The 22,127-nt window shown below is 43.9% G+C and overlaps 1 protein-coding gene across 4 annotated transcripts in view; it reads right to left on the bottom strand.

The window, feature by feature from the left end:
* LOC129855664 (rho guanine nucleotide exchange factor 18-like) overlaps positions 1–22,127 on the bottom strand; it is a 42,432-nt gene that overhangs the window by 14,523 nt on the left and 5,782 nt on the right. For all 4 annotated transcript variants that reach the window (XM_055923566.1, XM_055923564.1, XM_055923565.1 and 1 more), the window contains exons 5-10: positions 18,622–18,744; positions 18,295–18,412; positions 8,710–8,964; positions 8,520–8,596; positions 4,826–5,004; positions 174–244 (exon numbers count right to left, since the gene is read on the bottom strand). In XM_055923566.1, the coding sequence (XP_055779541.1) occupies positions 174–244; positions 4,826–5,004; positions 8,520–8,596; positions 8,710–8,964; positions 18,295–18,412; positions 18,622–18,744 (823 nt within the window). The remainder of the gene's footprint in view (positions 1–173; positions 245–4,825; positions 5,005–8,519; positions 8,597–8,709; positions 8,965–18,294; positions 18,413–18,621; positions 18,745–22,127) is intronic.

Genomic DNA, 22,127 nt, shown 5'->3' on the forward strand with positions numbered 1-22,127 from the left:
TCTCAATGATCAGATTCTCCTAAATAAATGGAATACAAGGAAGAGAAACATTGAGCAAATGTAATTGTTGTTGACTGGTGCATGAGCAAACCCTTATGGCCTAGCATCGACATTACACTACTTTACAAAGATAGGTGGTCTGTCTGACTGTCTGTCGTTCCGTCTTTAGTTACCTTGGCGCTCTTTGAATTTGCCGGCTCGAGCGTCCTCCTCCTCACTGAAGAGCCTCTCTGTGTGTTGACAACTAAGAGAGAGAGAGAAGAGAGAGGAGAGCGAAGAAAGGAGAATAGAGAGAGGAAAGGAGTTAGCAAAAGATAGAGCGAGTAAGAGTGAGAGCAAGAGGGAGTGAGAGAGAATGAAAAAGAGAGCAAGACACAGACATTAGGAACACCTTCCTAATATTGAGTATCCCTTTGCCCACAGAACAGCCTCAATTCACAGGGGCATGGACTACTAAGTGATGAGTGTTCAACATGGATGATGGCCCATGGTGACTCTAATGCCTCCCACAGTTGTGTCAAGTTAGCTGGATGTCCTTTGAGTGGGGGACCATTCTTGATACTCATAGGAAAATGTTGAGTGTGAAAAACCCGGCAGCGTTGCAGTTCTTGACACAAACCGGTGTGCCTGGCACCTACTACCATACAACGTCAAAGGCATTTACAGTTGAAGTCGGAAGTTCACATACACCTTAGCCAAATACATTTAAACTCAGTTTCACAGTTTAATCTTAGTAAAAATTCCCTGTCTTAGGTCAGTTAGGATCACCACTTTATTTTAAGAATGTAAAATGTCACAATAATATTAGAGAGAATGATTTATTTCAGCTTTATTTCTATCGTCACATTCCCAGTGGGTCAGAAGTTCACACACTCAATTAGTATTTGGTAGCATTGCCTTTAAATTGTTTAACTTGGGTCAAACGTTTTGGGTAGCTTCCCACAAGCTTCCCACAATAAGTTGGTTGAATTTTGGCCCATTCCTCCTGACAGAGCTGATGTAACTGAGTCAGGTTTGTAGGACTCCTTGCTCGAACACACTTTTTCAGTTCTGCCCACAAATTTTCTTCTTTTCCATTTGGAAGACCCATTTGCGACCAAGCTTTAACTTCCTGACTGATGTCTTGAGATGCTGCTTCAATATATCCACATACTTTTCCTCCCTCATGATGCCATCTATTTTGTGAAGTGCACCAGTCCCTCATGCAGCAAAGCACCCCCACAACATGATGTTGCCATCCCGGTGCCTCACGGTTGGGATGGTGTTCTTAGGCTTGCAAGCCTCCCCCTTTATCCTCCAAACATAATGATGGTCATTATGGCCAAACAGTTCAATTTTTCTTTCATCAGACCAGAGAACAATTCTCCAAAAAGTACGATCTTTGTCCCCATGTGCAGTTGCAAACCGTAGTCTGGCTTTTTTTATGGCCGTTTTGGAGCAGTGGCTTCTTCCTTGCTGAGCGGCCTTTCAGGTTATGTCGATATGGGACTCATTTTACTTTGGATATAGATACTTTTGTACCTGTTTCCTCCAGCATCTTCACAAGGTCCTTTGCTGTTTTTCCAGGATTAATTTGCACTTTTCGCACCAAAGAACGTTCATCTCTAGGAGACAGAACGCGTCTCCTTCCTGAGCGGTATGACGGCTGTGTGGTCCCATGGTGTTCATACTTGCATACTATTGTTTGTACAGATGAACGTGGTACCTTCATGCGTTTGGAAATTGCTCCCAAGGATGAAACAGACTTGTGGAGGTCTACAATTTTCTTTGAGGTTTTGGCTCATGTATTTAGATTTTCCCATGATGTCAAGCAAAGAGGCACTGAGTTTGAAGGTAGGCCTTGAAATACATCCACAGGTACACCTCCAATTGACTCAAATTATGCCAATTAGCCTATCAGAAGCATCTAAAGCTATGACATAATTTTCTGGAATTTTCCAAGCTGTTTAAAGGCACAGTCAACTTAGTGTATGTAAACGTCTGACCCACTGGAATTGTGATACAGTGAATTATAAGTGAAATAATCTGTCTGTAAACAATTGTTGGAAAAATGACTTGTGTCATGCACAAAGTAGATGTCCTAACCGACTTGCCAAAACTATAGTCTGTCAACAAGAAATTTGTGGAGTGGTTGAAAAACAAGTTTTAATGACTCCAACCTAAGTGTATGTAAACTTCCGACTTCAACTGTACATGTTTCAAGCAGACCACCATCCCTGTGCCCAGGAAAGCGAAGGGGACCTGCCTAAATGGCTACTGCCCCGTAGCACTCATATCGTTGGCCATGAAGTGCTTTGAAAGGCTGGTCATGGCTCACATCAACACCATAATCCCGCAAACCCTAGGCCCACTCCAATTTGCATACCACCCCAACAGCTACACAGATGACGCAATCTGAATCGCACTCCACACTGCTTTTTCCCACCTGGACAAAAGGAACACCGATGTGAGAATTCTGTTAATTGACTACAGCTCAGTATTCAACGCCATAGTGCCCACAAATCTCGTCACTAAGCTAAGGACCCTGAGACTAAACAGTGCCCTCTGCAACTGTATCCTGGACTTCCTGACAGGCTGCCTCCAGGTGGTAAAGGTAGGCAACAACACTTCTGCCACGCTGATCCTCAACACGGGGGCCCATCAATGGTGTGTGCTTAGTCCCCTCCTGTACTCCCTGTTTACTGCGTAGCCAAGCACTACTCCAACACCGTCATTAAGTTTTCTGATGACACAACAGTGATAGCCTATAGGGAGGAGGTCAGAGAATTGGCAGTGTGGTGTCAGGACAACAATCTCTCCCTCGACGTAAGCAAGACAATGGAGCTGCATTGTTGGTTAAGGGCTTGTAAAGTAAGCATTTCATGGTAAGGTCTAAAGCTGTTTTATTCGGTGCAAGTGACAAAGTTTGATCCCGATGTCAATGGCCACTGACACGCTGGAGAAGTGTGCTCTTAACCAGCTGAATCCCTGTTTAAACTGTACTGGGCAGACTGCAGACAGTATGGCGTCGTATTCGAACGGTTTGCTGATGTCAATGGTGGGGTTATGATATGGGCAGGCATAAGCTACGGACAACAAACACAATTGCATTTTATCGATGGCAATTTGAATGCACAGAGATACTGTGACGAGATCCTGAGGCCCATTATCATGCCAGTCATCCGCCGCCATCACCTCATGTTTCAGCTTAATAACGCACAGCCCAATGTCACAAGGATCTGTACACAATTTTTGGCAGCTGAAAATGTCCCAGTTCTTCCATGGCCTGCATACTCACCAGAAATGTCACCCATTGAGCATGTTTGAGATGCTCTCGATTGACGTGTTTGACAGCGTTTTTCAATTCCCGCCAACATCCAGCAACTTCGCACAGCCATTGAAGAGGAGTGGGACAACATTCCACAGGCTACAATCAACAGCCTGATCAACTCTATGCAAAGGAGATGTGTCTCGCTGCATAAGGCAGAAATGGTGGTCACACCAGATATTGACTGGTTTTCTGATCTGTGGCCAACAGATGCATATCTGTATTCCCAGTCATGTGAAATCCATAGATTAGGTTCTGATGAATTTATTTCAATTGGCTGATTTCCTTTTATGAACTGTAACTCAGTAAAACCTTTGAAATTGTTGCATGTTGCGTTTATATTTCTGTTCAGTATAATACCCTTTCCACACAACTCTGCCAACCTGATCCAAACCGTACTGACTGAGATATATATATATTTTTTTTACACATTGTGCTTTTCAGCACAGTTCTAGCCACTATGGTGGATGCGTAACAGTCCAGCTCATGACAGCTTGGCTCAGCTTGGTTACTCTCAGCAGTGAGAAAAGCCCTTTGAGTGTTTAACACTGCAGAGAAACAGTGAAGGAGAAGGACGAAAGGAGACAGTAAATTATACAGTGTGTGTAAGACAAAGACATTATGAGTGATATCGTGTGTGTGTGTGTGTGTGTGACCCGTGTTCTGGAGGATGATGCCGCTAATGTCAGAAGTGACTTTTCGCAGCAGATAAAGAGAATTAACATAGCAGGTTAGGAAAAATTCTCCCCAACAGGACTCGAATATGCAAGTTTTGACATCACATTGACATTAAGTGCATTCCTTCTAGACATGACCCATCTCACCAACCATCCAATAACACTGCGGACACATCCCCTCTCCTGCCAACTCACCACACCTGAACTCATTCTACTAATCACCCTTCCTCTCCCATTTCTCTGTCCCGCTTGTTTTACCTCTGTGTTTGTGGTGGGATGGTGCAGCACAATTCCTTTGCCTTTTGTTGGGAGTGAGATGACTAAAGTAAGTACATAATATTGTGTAGCAGTAATTGTACTGTAGAACCGATGTATATTTATGTTGTTTGCAAACTCATAGTTTGACCTAATGTCTGCACTGGCCTAGTATGTTTTCTGTTGCACAGCAAGTAATAGCCTTTGTTAATCCTAACTTGAGTATTGGTGTATTGCTGGTGTAGCCTACTTTATATACTAATGTTATTAGTATATAACAACACATAGCACTGGTCAGTCACTTATGGTAATGTAGTCTCCCCTTTGGTATTCATTTCAGACCTACCTCTTGTATCACCCATTCCATAGCTCTATCCTACCCCCACCCTGCCCCCACGCTCCTACGCTCCTGTGTCCTTGTGCTGTGCCTTGTTAGTTTAGTAATAAAAGAACCAGAACTGGGAAACCTTACCTTTGACCGTCATTCTTATATTCTTATAGATGCACCATAGTGCCATTATCACTCCTCTACCTAGCTTAAGATACAGTCCACCCTAGTCCTTTTCTTTAACCTGTGTGTGTGTACCTCTCCACTGCCTGGCGGAGGTGTGTCATCCAGGTTTTGCGCTCCTCCTTGGAGGCGGTGTGGATCTCGTACATCTCAGGCTCATTGGGGGAGGCACAGATTAGGAACATGGCCTTCTCTTCGTGGGCCACCTCCCTCACAATCAACTTCTGGAGGGAGATCACTGACGGCTTGTTGTCCTGGGGGAGATACGGAAGGCAGCTAGAAGTCAAATTGAAAGAAAATGACACCAGAAAGTGATAAGGGAATGTATATGCTTAAAGGTAATGATTAAAGAATTCCACCCTGAAACGTAACTATTAGTGATTATTAGTTTATGTAGCATGTATAATGAATAATTAAAGTACTAAACGTAAGTCCAATGAGGTTCAGTAGAGACATGTGAGGGAGAGAAATGTGTGTGTGTGTGTGTCTAAGAAAATACCGACAACAATTCAACTGTGTTTGACCCGACCTGGCTAGAACTCTGAGAAACTTACGATAGGACAGAGAGTCCTTTCAAGGTTCCTCTAATCTCGGGGGAATGGAACTGTCGGCTTGGTAGTGATAAACAGTGGATACAACTCACCTACTGTTCGTGTGTATGTATGTGCGTAGGATATCTACTGTTTGTGTGAAGGTATGTGTGTAAATAGGGAGGGAGTTATAAAATGGATGTCTTTGTATTATGGACTTCAGAGCGCTCTCGTGAATAAACTGTACAAACCTTTTGCATAAGATGAGTCTTTGCCTAATTATTATTAAACCCAGGGTTTTACAAACCTCGGAGATTGGTCAAAGCTTATTGATTGTTAGTTTTTATCATTGGGATCGAAAATTCTCATGACAGAAAGCAAAATGGAGACACTATTCATAGTTCTAGACCAGGGATGGGTATCTCCAGTCCTCAGGGGACTGATTTGGTATCACACTTTTGACCCAGCTAAGGGAAAGGGGGATACCTAGTCAGTTGTACAACTGAATGCCTTCAACTGAAATGTGTCTATGCATTTAACCCAACCCCTCATTCAGAGAGGTGCGGGGGCTGCCTTAATCGACATCCACGTCTTCGGGGAACAATGGGTTAACTGCCTTGCTCAGGGGCAGAACGACAGATTTTTACCTTGTCAGCTTGGGGATTGATCCAAACACACCTGACTCCAATAATAAACAAATCATGATCTTCAATTTAGAATGCAATTAGTTTAATCAGCTGTGTTTGCTAGGGATGGGGGGGGAAGTATGACACCACTCTGGCCCGCGAAGACTGGAGTTGCCCATCCCTCTTTCTAGACAGATATGCAGACGACTACTGTATCTATACTGAACAAAAGTATAAACGCAACATGTAAAGTGTTGATCCCATGTTTCATGAGCTGATATAAAATATCCTAGGAATGTTTCATATGCACAAGAAGCTTATTTATTTAAAGAAATTGCACATTTGTTTACATCCATGTTAGTGAGCATTTCTCCTTTGCCAAGATAATCCATCCACCTGACATTTGTGGCATATCAAGAAGCTGACTAAACAGCATGATCATTACACAGGTGCAGCTTGTGCTGGGGACAATAGAAGGCCACTCTAAAATGTGCAGTTTTGTCATACAAAACAATGCCACAGATGTCTCAAGTTGAGGGAGCGTGCAATCAGCATGCTGACTGCAATCAGCATGCTGACTGCAGGAATGTCCACCAGAGCTGTTGCCAGAGATTGAACTTCTTAAGGCTAGGCGTCCCGCTAACTGAACAACTTCCGGGGGAAACCGGAGGGCGTGCAATTCAAATAAATTATGGATATTAAACATTTTGGTACATACAAGTGTCTTATCGGTTGAAAGCTTAAATTCTTGTTAATAATCTACCTGCACTGTCCGATTTGCAGTAGACTTTACAGCGAAATCATGCGATTGTTTGAGGATGGCGCCTCACATCAAAATATTTTTCCACCGGCACAGGTTTCATAAATTCACAAATAGCGATTAAATATTCACTTACTTTTTGAAAATCTTCCTCTGATTTGTCATCCAAAGGGTCCCAGCTATAACATGTAGTGTCGTTTTGTTAGGTAAAATCCTTCTTCATATCCCAAAAAGTCTGTTTAGTTGGCGCCATTGATTTTGAGTAATCCACTCATTCAACATGCCAAGATAGGAATCTGAAAATCTACCCCTAAACTTTCTTTCAACAAGTCAAAATATGTTTCTAATCAATACTCAGATACCCTAAAATGTAATTAAACTATATTATTTCATATGAAAAGAAGTATGTTCAATAGGAAAATGGTATTAGCAGGTGCGTGTCTTCTTCATCGCGCGTACACATACACAAATTTCCAAGTCTGTGTTCCTTTAGTAAAACTCATTATTCTTACTCGTTTTGGAAGAAACAAGCCTGAAACCTTGACCAAATACTACGGACACCCAGTGGAAGCCATAGGAATTGCATACTGGGAGATAGATCTAATAATTTCCCTATACGTTCCATTGTAAGAGCATGGGCTCTCAAAAAAAAAGAATTCTGGTTGGTTTTTCTTTGGGTTTTCTCCTCCCATATCTATTGTGTTATAGTCTCCTACATTATTTTAACATTTCTACAAACTTCAAAGTGTTTTCCAATGGTACCAATTATATGCATATCCTGGCTTCAGGGCCTGAGCAACAGGTGGTTTACTTTGGGCACGTCAGTCAGGTGGACATTGAGAGAAAAAAAGGACCCTAGCCTGAAGAAGTTCTCTACCATAACCAGCCTCCGTCATTTTAGAGAATTTGGCAGTACGTCGAACTGGCCTCAGAACCGCAGACCACATGTAAGCACTCCAGCCCAGGACCTCCACATTCGGCTTCTTCACCTGCGGGATCGTTTGAGACCAGCCACCCGGACTGATAATGAAACTGTAGGTTTGCACAACCAAAGAAATTCTGCACAAACTGTCTTGGGGAAGCTCATCTGCGTGCTCGTCGTCCTCACCAGAGCCTTGACCTGACTGCAGTTTGGTATCGTAACCGACTTCAGTGAGCAAATGCTCACCTTCGATGGCCACTGGCACGCTGGAGAAGTGTGCTCTTCATGGATGAATCCAGGTTTCAACTGTACCGGGCAGATGACAGCCAGCGTGTATGGCGTTATGTGGGTGAGCGGTTTTCTGATGTCAACGCTGTGAACAGAGTGCCCCATGGTGGCAGTAGGGACAAGGAACACAGTTGCATTTTACCAATGGCAATTTGAATGCACAGAGAAACCATGACGAGATCCTGAGTTCCTGCTCTGGATTGATGTATACGTCAGCGTGTTCCAGTTCTAGCCAATATCCAGCAACTTCGCACAGCCATTGAAGAAGAGTGGAACAACCTTCCACAGACCACAATCAACAGCCTGATCAGCTCTATGCGAAGGAGATGTGTCGCAATGCATGAGACAAATGGTGGTCATACCAGATACTTACTGGTTTTCTGATCTGTGACCAACAGATGCATATCTGTATTCCCAGTCATGTGATATCCATAGATTAAGGCCTGATGAATTTACTTCAATTGACTGATTTCCTTATATGAACTGTAACTCAGTAAAACCTTTGAAATTGTTCCGTTTATTTTTGTTCAGTATAACTTTCTGTTGAGTTAGTATGCCAGATTTGTCAGTGTTTTCCAGAGTGGCAAAGCTCAAGTTAGTTATGTTACATGGTGGAATTAACTGACAAAAATGATTGACTCACCACAGTAGAGAAGACATATCTCTGGTCTTTCTCTTGGAGTAACAACAGGACATCTGACAGCAGCACAGCGAGAATATCTGAAATGAAAGGAGTTTCATTTTTAGACCTGTGTGAGATCAATGCAGACAGAAGAGAGAAGAGGTCACTTCAGACTACGGAGATGCAGCCTGAGGAGAGGTAATCCTATTACCTTTGAGTCTGCCAGAGGCAGCCTTGTGGTTGACGGTCCCACCGTGCAGCAGCCTGCGTCCGCCCAGGGCCAGGTCCTCTCCGCGGAACACATGGCCATCTTTGATCTTGCCCAGAGACTTGGGCTCTATCTTGTGGGCGATATCTCGGAGACGCGAGGCCTTCTGATGGAGGTTGACCTGGGCATCAACCTGGACGATGCAGTCTTTGATCAGACCCAGAGACCTTGTCAGCTCCTCATGCTCCTCTGTGCCCACTGGAGGGAGGAAAGAAAAGACCCAGGTCAACTTCAGACACACTGGGTCGATTGCAAAGAACGGGCAAAACTTAACATGGTTGAGGTTGTTCTGAGGGCAGAAGGCGGTGCAACTCAATAATAGGAAGGTGCTCCTAATGTTTTTTTACTGTCAGTGTGTGTGTGTCTTACTCGCTCTTCTCTCCGCTCTCTCTCTCTCTCTCTCTTCTCTATACTCTTTCTCTGTTTTACACACACAAGCTCTATGGGGGGTGGGGGGGCGCGTGGAGCAACTGTATTAGGAAGGTGTTCCTAATGTTTGGTATACTCAGTGCTAAAAATCATCTCCTCATGAACCATGCGTCAGATTCACTCCAGATTTTGTATTTTGACTTATGACTGCACACAAAGGAAGATACTGTAGTTCCTAAATGCTTGCTTTGTTATCCAACTGATATTGTGTCCTGTCATCCTGTGATCACCGTTCATTGCTGCTCGCAGCTATATTTGTATTACTTATTGTTAATACTGTCTTTGGTGTGATTATCAATGCCCAAGCACCTTTTAACCCACTCCTATCCGCGGAGGATCCGCAGAGGAGGAAGTGGAGGACCATCCTCCTCAGTGAATCTCAGAAATGAAAAGTCAAACGTTTCAAAAGTTCTCCTTTTTAGGAAAAAACTATACTAAATATATTCACGTCACCAAATAATTGATTAAAATGCACTGTTTTGCAAGGAAGGTCTAGAGTAGCCTCACCAGCACTCTGTAGGGAAGCACCATGGTATAGCCGGAGGACAGCTAGTTTCCGTCCTCCTCTTGGTACACTGCCTTCAATACAAAACCTAAGAGGCTTGTGGTTCTCAGCCCCTTCTATAGACTTACAAAGTAATTATCCTCTTCAGGATCGGACCCGTGTTTTCAATTTTAGCCTAAAATTACATACCCAAATCTAACTGCCTGTAACTTAGTGCAAGGATATGCATATTCTTGGTACCATTTGAAAGGAAACACTTTGAAGTTTGTGGAAATGTGAAAGGAATGTAGGAGAACACAATAGACCTGGTAAAAGATAATACAAGAAAAAAAAAACGTTTTTTTTTTTTCTACCATCTTTGAAATGCAAGAGGAAGTCCATGTATTTTCTCCAGTGCAGCTGCAATTTAGATTTTGGCCACTAGATAGAGGCAATGTATGTGTAAAGTTTTAGACTGAACCATTGCATTTCTGTTCAAAATGTTGTATCAAGACTGCCCAAATGTGCCTAATATGTTTATTAATAACTTTTCATGTTCAAAACGGTGCACTCTCCTCAAACAATAGCATGGTATTATTTCACTGTAATAGCTACTGTAAATGGGACAGTGCAGTTAGATTAACAAGAATTTAAGCTTTCTGCCAATATCAGATATGTCTGTCCTGGGACATTTTCTTGTTACTTACAAGCTCATGCTAATCGCATTAGCCTACATTAGCTCAACGTCCCCTGGGGACCCACCGATCCTGAAGAAGTTATGACAGGTTGGAGGATGTCCTCCAACCTATCAGAGCTTTTGCAGCATGAACTGACATGTTGTCCACCCAATTAAAGAATCAGAATGAATCTAGTATTGACAGCATAAGCTGCAGCTATCTAGTACTCAGAGAGTGAAAGACAATAGTTGAACAGTTTTGAACAAATTAATTTCTTCAAAAATGAAGAAGTAAGAGAGAGAGAGAAAGAGAAATCTAGCAACATTTTTTCACTTACTTAGCTAGTGAACGCAGTTAGCTAGTTTAGTCTACTCAAACACCCGGTTCAAACAGAGATGGATGGATGCTATGTGGATGCTATGGATGCTATTTTAGCTAGCTGGCTATGGCCATCCAGCACTGGAACTTTTCCAAGTTAATGTAAGCTTTAAGGTTTTAAAAATGTATTGCCATCAGGGCCCGCCAGTGTAACTACTTGCTGACTGTACTGCATGATTATAGCCGGTTTACTAACGCCTTAGTTCTAGTAGATATGTTGACTATGACATTATATGGTGACAACCGCTACACACAGCCTACGTCGTTATGATATGAAGTTTTTTTTTTTTGCCTGGCCAGACAGCTGCTCTGTTGTGCACTGAAGTCCACAAGCGAAGGGAAAAGGTGAGAGGAGGAGTGCGAAGATGCTAGAAGGAATTCTACAACGATCAAAGGGATCGTGCTGAATGTTTGTGGCAGCTATGAAAGTTAACTGTGTTTGCATGTGATCAGGGGTGTATTCATTCCACCGATTCTGTTGAAAGGTTTCTTAAACGGAAGCAAAGGGAACGAAACTGGGATAAACATACCTGAATTTGTCCAATAGAAGCTCTCGTTTGCAACTGTTGGACTAATGGTATTGAATGTGTCAATGTCTGTCACCTTGATTACTAAAATGTTTCTCTACCTGTGTACCTACATTGTAAACTTTAATTCATAGGCTAGGTTGTAGCAACCTCATGTGGGTAAATTGGAGTATCATGTAGTAGCCTAAACATATCAATGCTACATTGAGCTGTGTGAATGGAATATGAATAACAATCATCCAATATGTTGTAATGGAAATAAGGCCATGCTCATAAAAAAAATAATTGCATCCTCCCTCATCTTAAACGGCACCGACCGCCACTGACTATCGATAAAACAATTGTATTAAGTCATATAAAAGTTTTACTGTGTGTAAAGGTTTCAAATGCATCCTGTCATTACTGTGATAGTTTTTTTTGTATATTAAATACCTTTAATTAATAAAATATTGAATCAATCAAATGATGACGCAATCTTTATGAGGGAGGGATTCTGACTTCATTGGTCCTCAACTCACAGATCAGACACTTAATTCAGGATAAATGGAGTTATCCCTGAGTTAGCCTGCCCAGGAGCAGGTTAGTTCTGAAGGATTTGTTGCCATATAAATGTACCTGGCTAAATGGTGAGCCATTTTCATGGTACCGATTTATCCAGAGTTGAACTCAGAGTTGGCCAGTTACCTCGTTAACTCCTCTAACAACTTAAGTTGTATAGGGTTCAGGTCTAAAAGAACCTCGACATCCACTTTAACCCTCTAGAGTCTGCCGGGGAAGAGGGTCCTAAGCTAACATATGGACATTTTATTTTTTAAACATGGTCATACCAAGAACCATTTAGCTATTTGATATTTTAAGACCCCTTAAGTTATCAAAAAATGTATAAAATTATTGGATGAAACATTGAATTTGGCATCATGCTATTAGTCAATAGAAACACACTGAATAACAGATTCACTACTTGGTACAAAAGTCCCATATCTGAGAGCTATAGTTATTTTTTGTACATGTATTTATCCCCTTATTTTGGGCACTAAACTATCTCCATATACTTCCATTCATTTAAAAAATATATTTTTTTACTGGTACCGGGGACCTTCAGACGAGGCTTGTGGGCGTCCTAGAGCAAAACGGAGAACGCCATCCTATACTTTATAGGCCAAACCGTTTGGACACTACAGGCGTTTTTGTGAGAAGACCAGATTTTTGGGATGTCTCATGGTCTGACAAACACCGCTCTAGCACTACCATCGGCAGATGCGGTGGATTGAGACGCAACCCATATAAAAAAAACATAGTTTAAATGGATGGATTAAAAAAAATTTTTTTTTAATTAAATTCACACTGGGGTGTGGAAATCGTAGTCTAAGAGTTATGGAGTGGAAAATCAGTGGCCCGTGATGGTTGCAACTGAGATCAGCTGTGCGGGTGATATTTATTTATTTATTGAAGGTTTAATGAGAGATTACCTTACTAGTACGCTGGCCAATGTTCATTGCAATAGGCCATCTCTGAATGTTAGGGAGAAATAATGTTATTCTTTCTATTCCAACAGTCTTTCAAGTTCCTGTCACAAAGTCCTGAACAAAAAGCTGGGCCTCAACCTTCAAGAGCTAGCAGAGGGGAAAGACATGGGGCCCCGATTCCGACCCGAGTCAAGCGCACGGAAAAGGAACTTTTCTCTCTATGACCTTGAACTTAAGCATGAGAATAGCATGCTTATTCACCTGCTATTCGTTTTGGGTAGAGATCGAATGAAGGTGTGGCGGTGGTGTCTATAGATATGCCGTATTCTGACCGTGACTTCATTCCACCACCTTTACAAGTGAAGAAACCAAGAAGGAGGTTCAGCGAACCTACCAGTTCTTCTTTTTTCCCCAATAGAAATAACAGCATTCGCCATGCACTGTAATTTAAAAATGGAGAAGAGCTATTGATAGGCGCTAGGTAAATGAGTAATACATTTGGAGAAGGATAGTAAATACTGTACACATAGGAATTGTTTTAGATGAGTTTTCCTTATGATCCCTGGAGATGAATGTGAAACAAGTCATATGGAAGCAAACTGAAAATCATATCAACAGGACATGTATTATGGCCCCTTTTCCACAGTGAAATAGGCTATAAAAAGCTGTGCTGTTATTACACATTTTTATTGTGAGCCCTCCTAATTTGCGTGGATGAAATTTGGACACCCAAGCTATAGGCTTCTGTAAAGCTTAACCTGCCGAGTTGATGTATGGGCTTTAGAAAGTTCAATTAAAGTCTATGCCTGGGCTTTTCTCCATTTTATTTTACAATTTGTATCATGTTAAATATTAGCCAACGTCAGTAATATCCACATACATTTATCACTGTCACTTTAGTGTTCATTTTCTTCAATTTGAAGCTTAGATTTTTGCATAATTCCATGCCGTTTACCTTTCATTCCTCTGTCACATCCGTGTAAGTTGTTCCTGAGGGTCGCTAGCATTAGTGGATCATATTAGGCTAATGAAACGTTGTGCAATAATTGGAACTGGAACTGAGACGACACGTAGCAGGTCAAACCTGGAGCATGGTTCACAACGACTGTACCGTTGTCATACAGTTCCATGATAAGTGAGAATTAGGTTAGATTTATAGGACTTATTGTTCAACCCCTAATGTACACTTTCCCCCCACCTTCCAATATTTTAATGGATTGAATTTGAAATTGACAACTTTTAGGTTGAATCAAACCAAATTTTTTTTTGTTTATTAATATTTTGTGTGTAAAGGCTCTAACCCTATTTTATGATTCATACATACAGTTGAAGTTTACATACACCTTAGCCAAATACATTTAGACTCAGGTTTTCACAATTCCTGACATTTAATCCTATGTTCCCTGTTTTAGGTCAGTTAGGATCACCACTTTATTTTAAGAATGTGAAATGTCACAATAATAGTAGAGAGAATTATTTATTTCAGCTTTATTTCTTTCGTCACATTCCTAGTGAGACAGAAGTTTGCATACACTCATTAAGCATTTGGCAGCATTGCCTTTAAAATGTTTGACTTGGGTCAAACGTTTCGGGTAGCCTTCCACAAGTTTCCCACAATACGTTGGGTGAATTTTGGCCCATTCCTCCTGACAGAGCTGGTGTAACTGCGTCAGGTTTGTAGGCCTCCTTGCTCGCACACGCTTTTTCAGTTCTGCCCACACATTTTCTATAGGATTGAGGTCAGGCCTTTGTGATGGCCACTCCAATACCTTGACTTTGTTGTCCTTAAGCCATTTTGCCACAACTTTTGAAGTATTCTTGTTGTCATCGTCCATTTGGAAGACCCACTTGCGACCAAGCTTTAACTTCCTGACTGATGTCTTGAGATGTTGCTTCAATATATCCACGTTATTTTCCTCCCTCATGATGCCATCTATTTTGTGAAGTTCACCAGTCCCTTATGCAGCAAAGCACCCCCACAACATGATGCTGCTTGTTTGAAGGTAGGCCTTGAAATACATCCACAGGTACACCTCCAATTGACTCAAATGATGTCAATTAGCCTATCAGAAGCTTCTAAAGCCATGACATAATTTTCTGGAATTTTCCAAGCTGTTTAAAGGCACAGTCTTTAGTGTAACTTAGTGTATGTAAACTTCTGACCCACTGGAATTGTGATACACTGAAACAATCTGTCTGTAAACAATTGTTCGAAAAATTACTTGCCATGCACAAAGTAGATGTCCTAACCGACTTGCCAAAACTATAGTTTGTTAACAATACATTTGTGGAGTGGTTGAAAAACGAGTTTTAATGACTCCAACCTAAGTGTATGTAAACTTCCAACTTCAACTGTACTTTCCTTAACCCTAAAATATGCCTAAATAATATAAGATCAGTGTAACGGTCCTGACCTGTTTTATGTTGGTTTTGTATGTGTTTATGGTCAGGGCGTGTGTTTTGGGTGGGCAGTCTAGGTTTTGTATTTCTAGGTTGGTTTTTGTGTTCGGCCTGGTATGATTCTCAATTAGAGACAGGTGTGTATCGTTTGTCTCTAATTGAGAGTCATACTAAGGTAGCCAGGGTTTCACTGGGTTTTTGTGGGTGTTTGTTCCTGTGTCCTCACAGGACAGTTGAAGGTTAGTCACATTTGTTGTTTTGTAGTGTATTGTTTTGCTGTTTTCATTAAAAGATGGCTTATTTCCCTCAATCCGCATCTTGGTCCTATCCATGCTCCTCCTCGTTTGAGGAGGAGAACAACAATGACTACCTTTACAGAAACACCCACCACAACAGGACCAAGCGGATTGAGGAGAGAGAAAAAGAACTAAAGCAATGGAGAGAAGAGGAATGGAGTTGGGAGCAAATTTTCAATGGAGAAGGACCCTGGGCTAAGGTGGGAGAGAATCGCCGCTCTCGGGAGGAGAAGGAGGCAGCCACAGCCCAGGAGCGCTGGTATGAGGAGGCAGCACGTATGAGAGGCTGGAAGCCCGAGAGGCTCACCCAAAAATTTCTTGGGGGGGGGGGGGGGGCTAAAGGGGAGTGTGGCGAAGCCGGGTAGGATACCTGAGCCAACTCCCCGGGCTTGCCGTGGAGTGAGAGGGCGTCGTACTGGTCAGACACCGTGTTATGCGGTAAAGCGCACGGTGTCCCCAGTACGCGTGCTTAGCCCAGTGCGGGCTATTCCACCTTGCCGCACTGGGAGGGCTAGGTTGGGCATCGAGCCGGATGCCATGAAGCCGGCCCAACGTATCTGGCCTCCAGTACGTCTCCTCGGGCCGGCGTACATGGCACCAGCCTTACAGGTGGTGTCCCCGGTTCGCCTGCATAGCCCAGTGCGGGCTATTCCACCTCGCCGCACTGGCAGGGCTACGGGGACCATTCAACCTGGTAGGGTTGGGGAGGCTCGGTGCTCAAGAGCACGTGTCCTCCTTCACGGTCCGGTATATCCGGCGCCACCTTCCCACCCCAGCTCAGTACCACCAGTGCCTACACCACGCACCAGGCTTCCAGTGCATCTCCAGAGCCCTGTTCCTCCTCCACGTACTCTCCCTATGGTGCGTGTCTCCAGCCCAGTGCCTCCAGTTCCGGCACCACGCACCAAGCCTCCTGTGCGTCTCCAGAGCCCTGGACGCACTGTTCCTTCTCCCCGCACTCGCCCTGAGGTGCGTGCCCTCAGCCCGGTACCTCCAGTTCCGGTACCACGCACCAGGCCTAGAGTGCGCCACGAGAGTCCAGTGTGCCCTGTTCCTGATCCCCGCACTCGCCCTGAGGTGCGTGCCCTCAGCCCGGTACCTCCAGTTCCGGTACCACGCACCAGGCCTATAGTGCGTCTCAGCCGGCCAGAGTCTGCCGTCTGCCCAGCGGTGCCTGAACGGCCCGTCTGCCCAGCGCCGTCTGAGCCATCTGTCTGCCCAGCGCCGTCTGAGCCATCTGTCTGCCCAGCGCCGTCTGAGCCATCTGTCTGCCCAGCGCCGTCTGAGCCATCTGTCTGCCCAGCGCCGTCTGAGCCATCTGTCTGCCCAGCGCCGTCTGAGCCATCTGTCTGCCCAGCGCCGTCTGAGCCATCTGTCTGCCCAGCGCCGTCTGAGCCATCTGTCTGCCCAGCGCCAGAGCCCTGCCAGAGACGCCCGCCAGTCAGGAGCTGCCAGAGACGTCCGACAGTCCGGAGCTGCCCTACAGTCCGGAGCTGCCCTACAGTCCGGAGCTGCCCTACAGTCCGGAGCTGCCCTACAGTCCGGACCTGCCGGAGTCCCTCAGCCAGGACCTGCCGGAGTCCCTCAGCCAGGACCTGCCGGAGTCCCTCAGCCAGGACCTGCCGGAGTCCCTCAGCCAGGACCTGCCGGAGTCCCTCAGCCAGGACCTGCCGGAGTCCCTCAGCCAGGACCTGCCGGAGTCCCTCAGCCAGGACCTGCCGGAGTCCCTCAGCCAGGACCTGCCGGAGTCCCTCAGCCAGGACCTGCCGGAGTCCCTCAGCCAGGACCTGCCGCCCCTTATCCCGGTGCCGCCCCTTGTCCCGGTGCCGCCCCTTGTCCCGGTGCCGCCCCTTGTCCCGGTGCCGCCCCTTGTCCCGGTGCCGCCCCTTGTCCCGGTGCCGCCCCTTGTCCCGGTGCCGCCCCTTGTCCCGGTGCCGCCCCTTGTCCCGGTGCTGGTCTCTCATTTAGGTGGTGTTAGTGGGAGGGTGGTCATTGGGAGGGGGATAAAGAAGCGGGGATTGATTATGGTGGGGTGGGGACCTCGCCCTCAGCCTGAGCCACCACCGTGGTCAACTGCCCACCCAGACCCTCCCCTGGACTTTGTGCTGGTGCGCCCGGCGTTCGCACCTTGAGGGGGGGGTTCTGTAACGGTCCTGACCTGTTTTATGTTGGTTTTGTATGTGTTTATGGTCAGGGCGTGTGTTTTGGGAGGGCAGTCTAGGTTTTGTATTTCTAGGTTGGTTTTTGTGTTCGGCCTGGTATGATTCTCAATTAGAGACAGGTGTGTATCGTTTGTCTCTAATTGAGAGTCATACTAAGGTAGCCAGGGTTTTTGTGGGTGTTTGTTCCTGTGTCCTCACAGGACAGTTGAAGGTTAGTCACATTTGTTGTTTTGTAGTGTATTGTTTTGCTGTTTTCATTAAAAGATGGCTTATTTCCCTCAATCCGCATCTTGGTCCTATCCATGCTCCTCCTCGTTTGAGGAGGAGAACAACAATGACTACCTTTACAATCAGAGTATTATATTTATTTTATTTAAATATACAAGCTGGTGCTGAAACGGAGACGAAGAGATGGCATTCTTTCATTGACCCATATATTCTGAACTAGTTCTCTCGTTGTATTCTATTGAGTCTGTCGACAAAATCCAAATTCAAGCTACACCATATTTAAAGGGATGGCTTAAGACAAATGTACTGAAAACCACAAGAAAATCTGTTGGTTCAGCGGTTGAATTAAATGTATTCAGAGCGCAAGGTAGCCACACCTGCAGAGCACGTTACGCGACTGAATAAGGTAAGTCTGAATACCAAATACTGAGAAGTGGGTAGGAAAGACATAAATTACTAAGTCAGGATCGGGTCTCCTTACCTTCTGTGTTCTGCACAATGCGTTCCACCAGCACTGGGTACTTCGTGATGCGCTGTGTCACCAGGAGAATACACTCTGTCACTCCTAATCTTCTCACAATTGACAAATTGTTGATTTTCTGGAAGAAAAAGCTACATATTTTATACACAGTTCATAGACCATGTAGTGTAATCTATAAATATTTCTGGTTACACACAATAGCTGGATGTGGAAAAAGTCTCATATCATCTTAAATGGCCCACTGTCATTAATGTTCCTTTAAGTTAGCACATGATGGATTGGACAGGATTTGTCAATGTCTCTATTATTGTAGAACCAAAAACTTACCCGTATGAGGTTTTGGAACTTCTTGTTGTGCAGCTGCTCCTTGTAGTAGCTGACAGCCTCTGTGTGGCGGCTACAGAAATCACCATAGCTCTCCTTCATCCGCTCCCCTCTCTCACCTGAAAACTGGAGAGGAGACAAGGATGAGAACAGTCTCAATATTGTTGGTCTTCCCGGGCTCCTCTGATCACCTTTCACTGACAAGTTTTTAATTGTAGGGATTTTTTATAAAGAGGTAGACAGATAGTAGGGGCATAGACTGAGTGACTGAGACAGGGCTCGAACCCCCATCACCAGGGGAACAAATGCGATCCGGAGTTGGCAGCTCAGGCTTTGTTTACACAGGCAGCCAATTCTGATATTTTGCCACCAATTGGTCTTTGACAAATGATCAGACAACTTGCACATAATTGGGAAAAAGATCAGAATTGGGTACCTGTGTCAACATAGCCTTTGACCACTACACCAGACACCAGCACTTTCTGACAGGTTCACTGAGTGCACAAAACATTAGGAACACCTTCCTAATATTAAATTGCACCCCTTTTGCCCTTAGAACATCCTCAATTTGTCGGGGCATAGACAAGAGGTGTTGAAAGCGTTCAACAGGGATTGTGGCCCATGTTGACTCCAATGCTTCCCACAGTTGTGTGAAGTTGACTGGATATCCTTAGGGTGGTGGACTATTATTGATACACACAGGTAATTGTGCATGAAAAACACAGCAGCGTTGCAGTTCTTGGTACTATCAAACCGGTGAGCCTGGCACCTACTACCATAACCCATTCAAAGGCACTTAATTCTATTGTGTTGCCCATTCACCCTCAAATGGCACACATACACAATCCATGTCTCAATTGTCTCAAGGCTTAAAAATCCTTCTTTAACCTGTCTCCTCCCCTTCATCTACACTGACTGAAGTGGATTTAACAAGTGATATCAATAAGGGATCATAGCTTTAACCTGGATTCACCTGGTCAGTCTGTAATTTAAAGAGCAGGTGTTTTTAATGTTTTGTATACTTAGTGTATATCTTATTTTCACTTATAAAAGGGAAGGAGGCAGAGAGCGGAAGACAGTTATGTGGGAAAATTGCAAACTTTGTTCTGCACATGCGCTGTATGAGCCTTAAACCTGCACATTTCCACTGTCTGTTTCTCATGTTAGAAGAAGCCAGAGTTTTTCCCTCTTGTTTCTGAGTAGCTTAGTCACGCAGCCAAAGACAGTGCTATGTGAGAGGCTCTCTCACACCTGCTAAACTGCCACGTAGACAAAGGTTATAGAAGTTGAGACCCAACTCTTGTTCGTTGGGCTCTTAACGCTGCACTGTTGAGTGGACTTATCTGCTCCAGATTTGCAAATAGTATTATAAAAAGTTGTTATTTTGAAGAATCGGCAGTCTCTTCCTTTCTGGTTAGAATTTCCACGACAATTCTTGATGACAAGGATGGGATGGCTAACTCCACTTGCTGATCGTTCCCGGAGACACAGAGGTTAACTGTGCACAGGGGCTACGTTAGGTGTGGCTCAGGGAGCTCACACTCCACTCAAAGGAGCAAAAGGGACCCCGCCTCGGATCCGGCAGAGAGCGTCAGTGGACGGATACGCCATCCCGAACAGACAAAATACATTTAAGGGTAAGACAGATTTTCTTTCAAATATCATAGAAAATCCTGTTCTGGGAACAGGTTGTGCACATGAGGTCTTTGTTGGAGCAAAGACACCCCTAGCTGTAAACTTTGTTGTAGAGTTATTTCTGATAGGGGAAGTCCTAGAATACTTAATTAGGAACTCTGTTGGAACAGATATCATTAATTAAAGGAGAAATTCTGGGACGAGTTGCCCTGTTGGAGCAGGGATAACCTGTTCAGAGATGGGTGAGTTTTCACTGTGTGTGAAGAAGACCTTGTCTTAGTGACAAGGATGGCTCTACTGTGTGTGGAGAAAGCCCTGTTTTATAAGAGGTATTCCCGGGTAAATGAGCATTAGTTGGCAAAGTACTTCATTAATATTAATTGATATGCCATGGTTTGCAATCATCAGATGTAAATGCATGAGTTATGTGGTTCCAGGACAGGGAAAGTTTCCACCCTTTGCCTTGATGACAGCTTTGCACACTCTTGGCATTCTCTCAACCATCTTCACTGGGAATGCTTTTCCAACAGTATTGAAGGAGATCCCACATATGCTGAGCACTTGTTGGCTGCTTTTCCTTCACTCTGTGGTCCGACTCATCCCAAACCTTCTCAATTTGGTTGAGGTCGGGATTGTGGAGGCCAGATCATCTGATGCAGCACTCCATCACTCTCCTCCTTGGTAAATAGCCCTTTACACAGCCTGGAGGTGTGTTGGGTCATTGTCCTGTTGAAAAACAAATGATAGTCTCACAAAGACACAGCGGTTGGAACCAAAAATCTCAAATTTGGAGATAATGTCCATTGCCAGTTTAATGTCTTGGCCCAAGCAAGTCTCTTCTTCTTATTGGTGTCCTTTGGTAGTGGTTTCTTTGCAGCACTGAATGGTTTTTGCGACTGGATTGACTGGCCTTCGTGTCTTAAAGTAGGGATGGACTGTTGTTTCTCTTTGCTTATTTGAGATGTTCTTGCCATAATATGAACTTAGCCGTATTTGGCAAAAGACCATCTTCTGTATACCCCCACCTACCTTGTCACAACACAACTGATTGGCTCAAACGTATTAAGAAATAAAGTAATTCCACAAATTAACTTTTAAGAAGGCACACCTGTTAATTGAATTGCATTCCAGGTGACTACCTCATGAAACTGGTTGAGAGAATACCAAGAGTGTGCAAAGCTGTCATCAAGGCAAAGGGTGACTACTTGGAAGAATCTCAAATATAAACAAATCAAAATACATTTGAACACTTCTGTTACTACATGATTCCATATGTGGTTTTTCATAGTTTTGATGTTTTCACTATTATTCTACAATGTAGAAAATAGTAAACATAAAGAAAAACCCTTTAATGAGTAGGTGTTCTAAAACTTTTGACCGGTAGTGTACTTGGGGAAATAATTGCTTATGTGCATAAAACACATACACCATTTTGTATAGGGGGAAATACTATATGGGTACAGAATTCTAAATGACATAAAGACATAAACAAATATTTTGATGGCGAAGAAATTCCCCCTTTTGAGTTAACCCATAATGCATTTTAAGAAAGGAAGAAGTTCCTAACTAAATGTGATTTGTTTTGTGTTTGTATAGACAGAGTTTCACAATGGGAGCCAAGAGCAGCAGGGGAGAAACTTGTCTGCCTGACCCGCTGATCGGACCGGTGAAGGTAATGGTGGATAAGTGGGGCAGGGACATTCTGGAACAGGTACCGCTCTGGCACAAGCTAGCAGGCTTTCCCTTTAAAGGTACATTAATTGAAGTTTTGCTAGCACAATGTAGAAAGAAGTTACAGGACTTAGAAGAAACCAAGAAAGGCAAGGCAAGTAGAATAGACTGGGTAGGTTTTAGGAAATGGGAAAGAGAAGCAG

This window comes from Salvelinus fontinalis, chromosome 5, assembly GCF_029448725.1.
Source record: "Salvelinus fontinalis isolate EN_2023a chromosome 5, ASM2944872v1, whole genome shotgun sequence".
NCBI lineage: Eukaryota > Metazoa > Chordata > Actinopteri > Salmoniformes > Salmonidae > Salvelinus > Salvelinus fontinalis.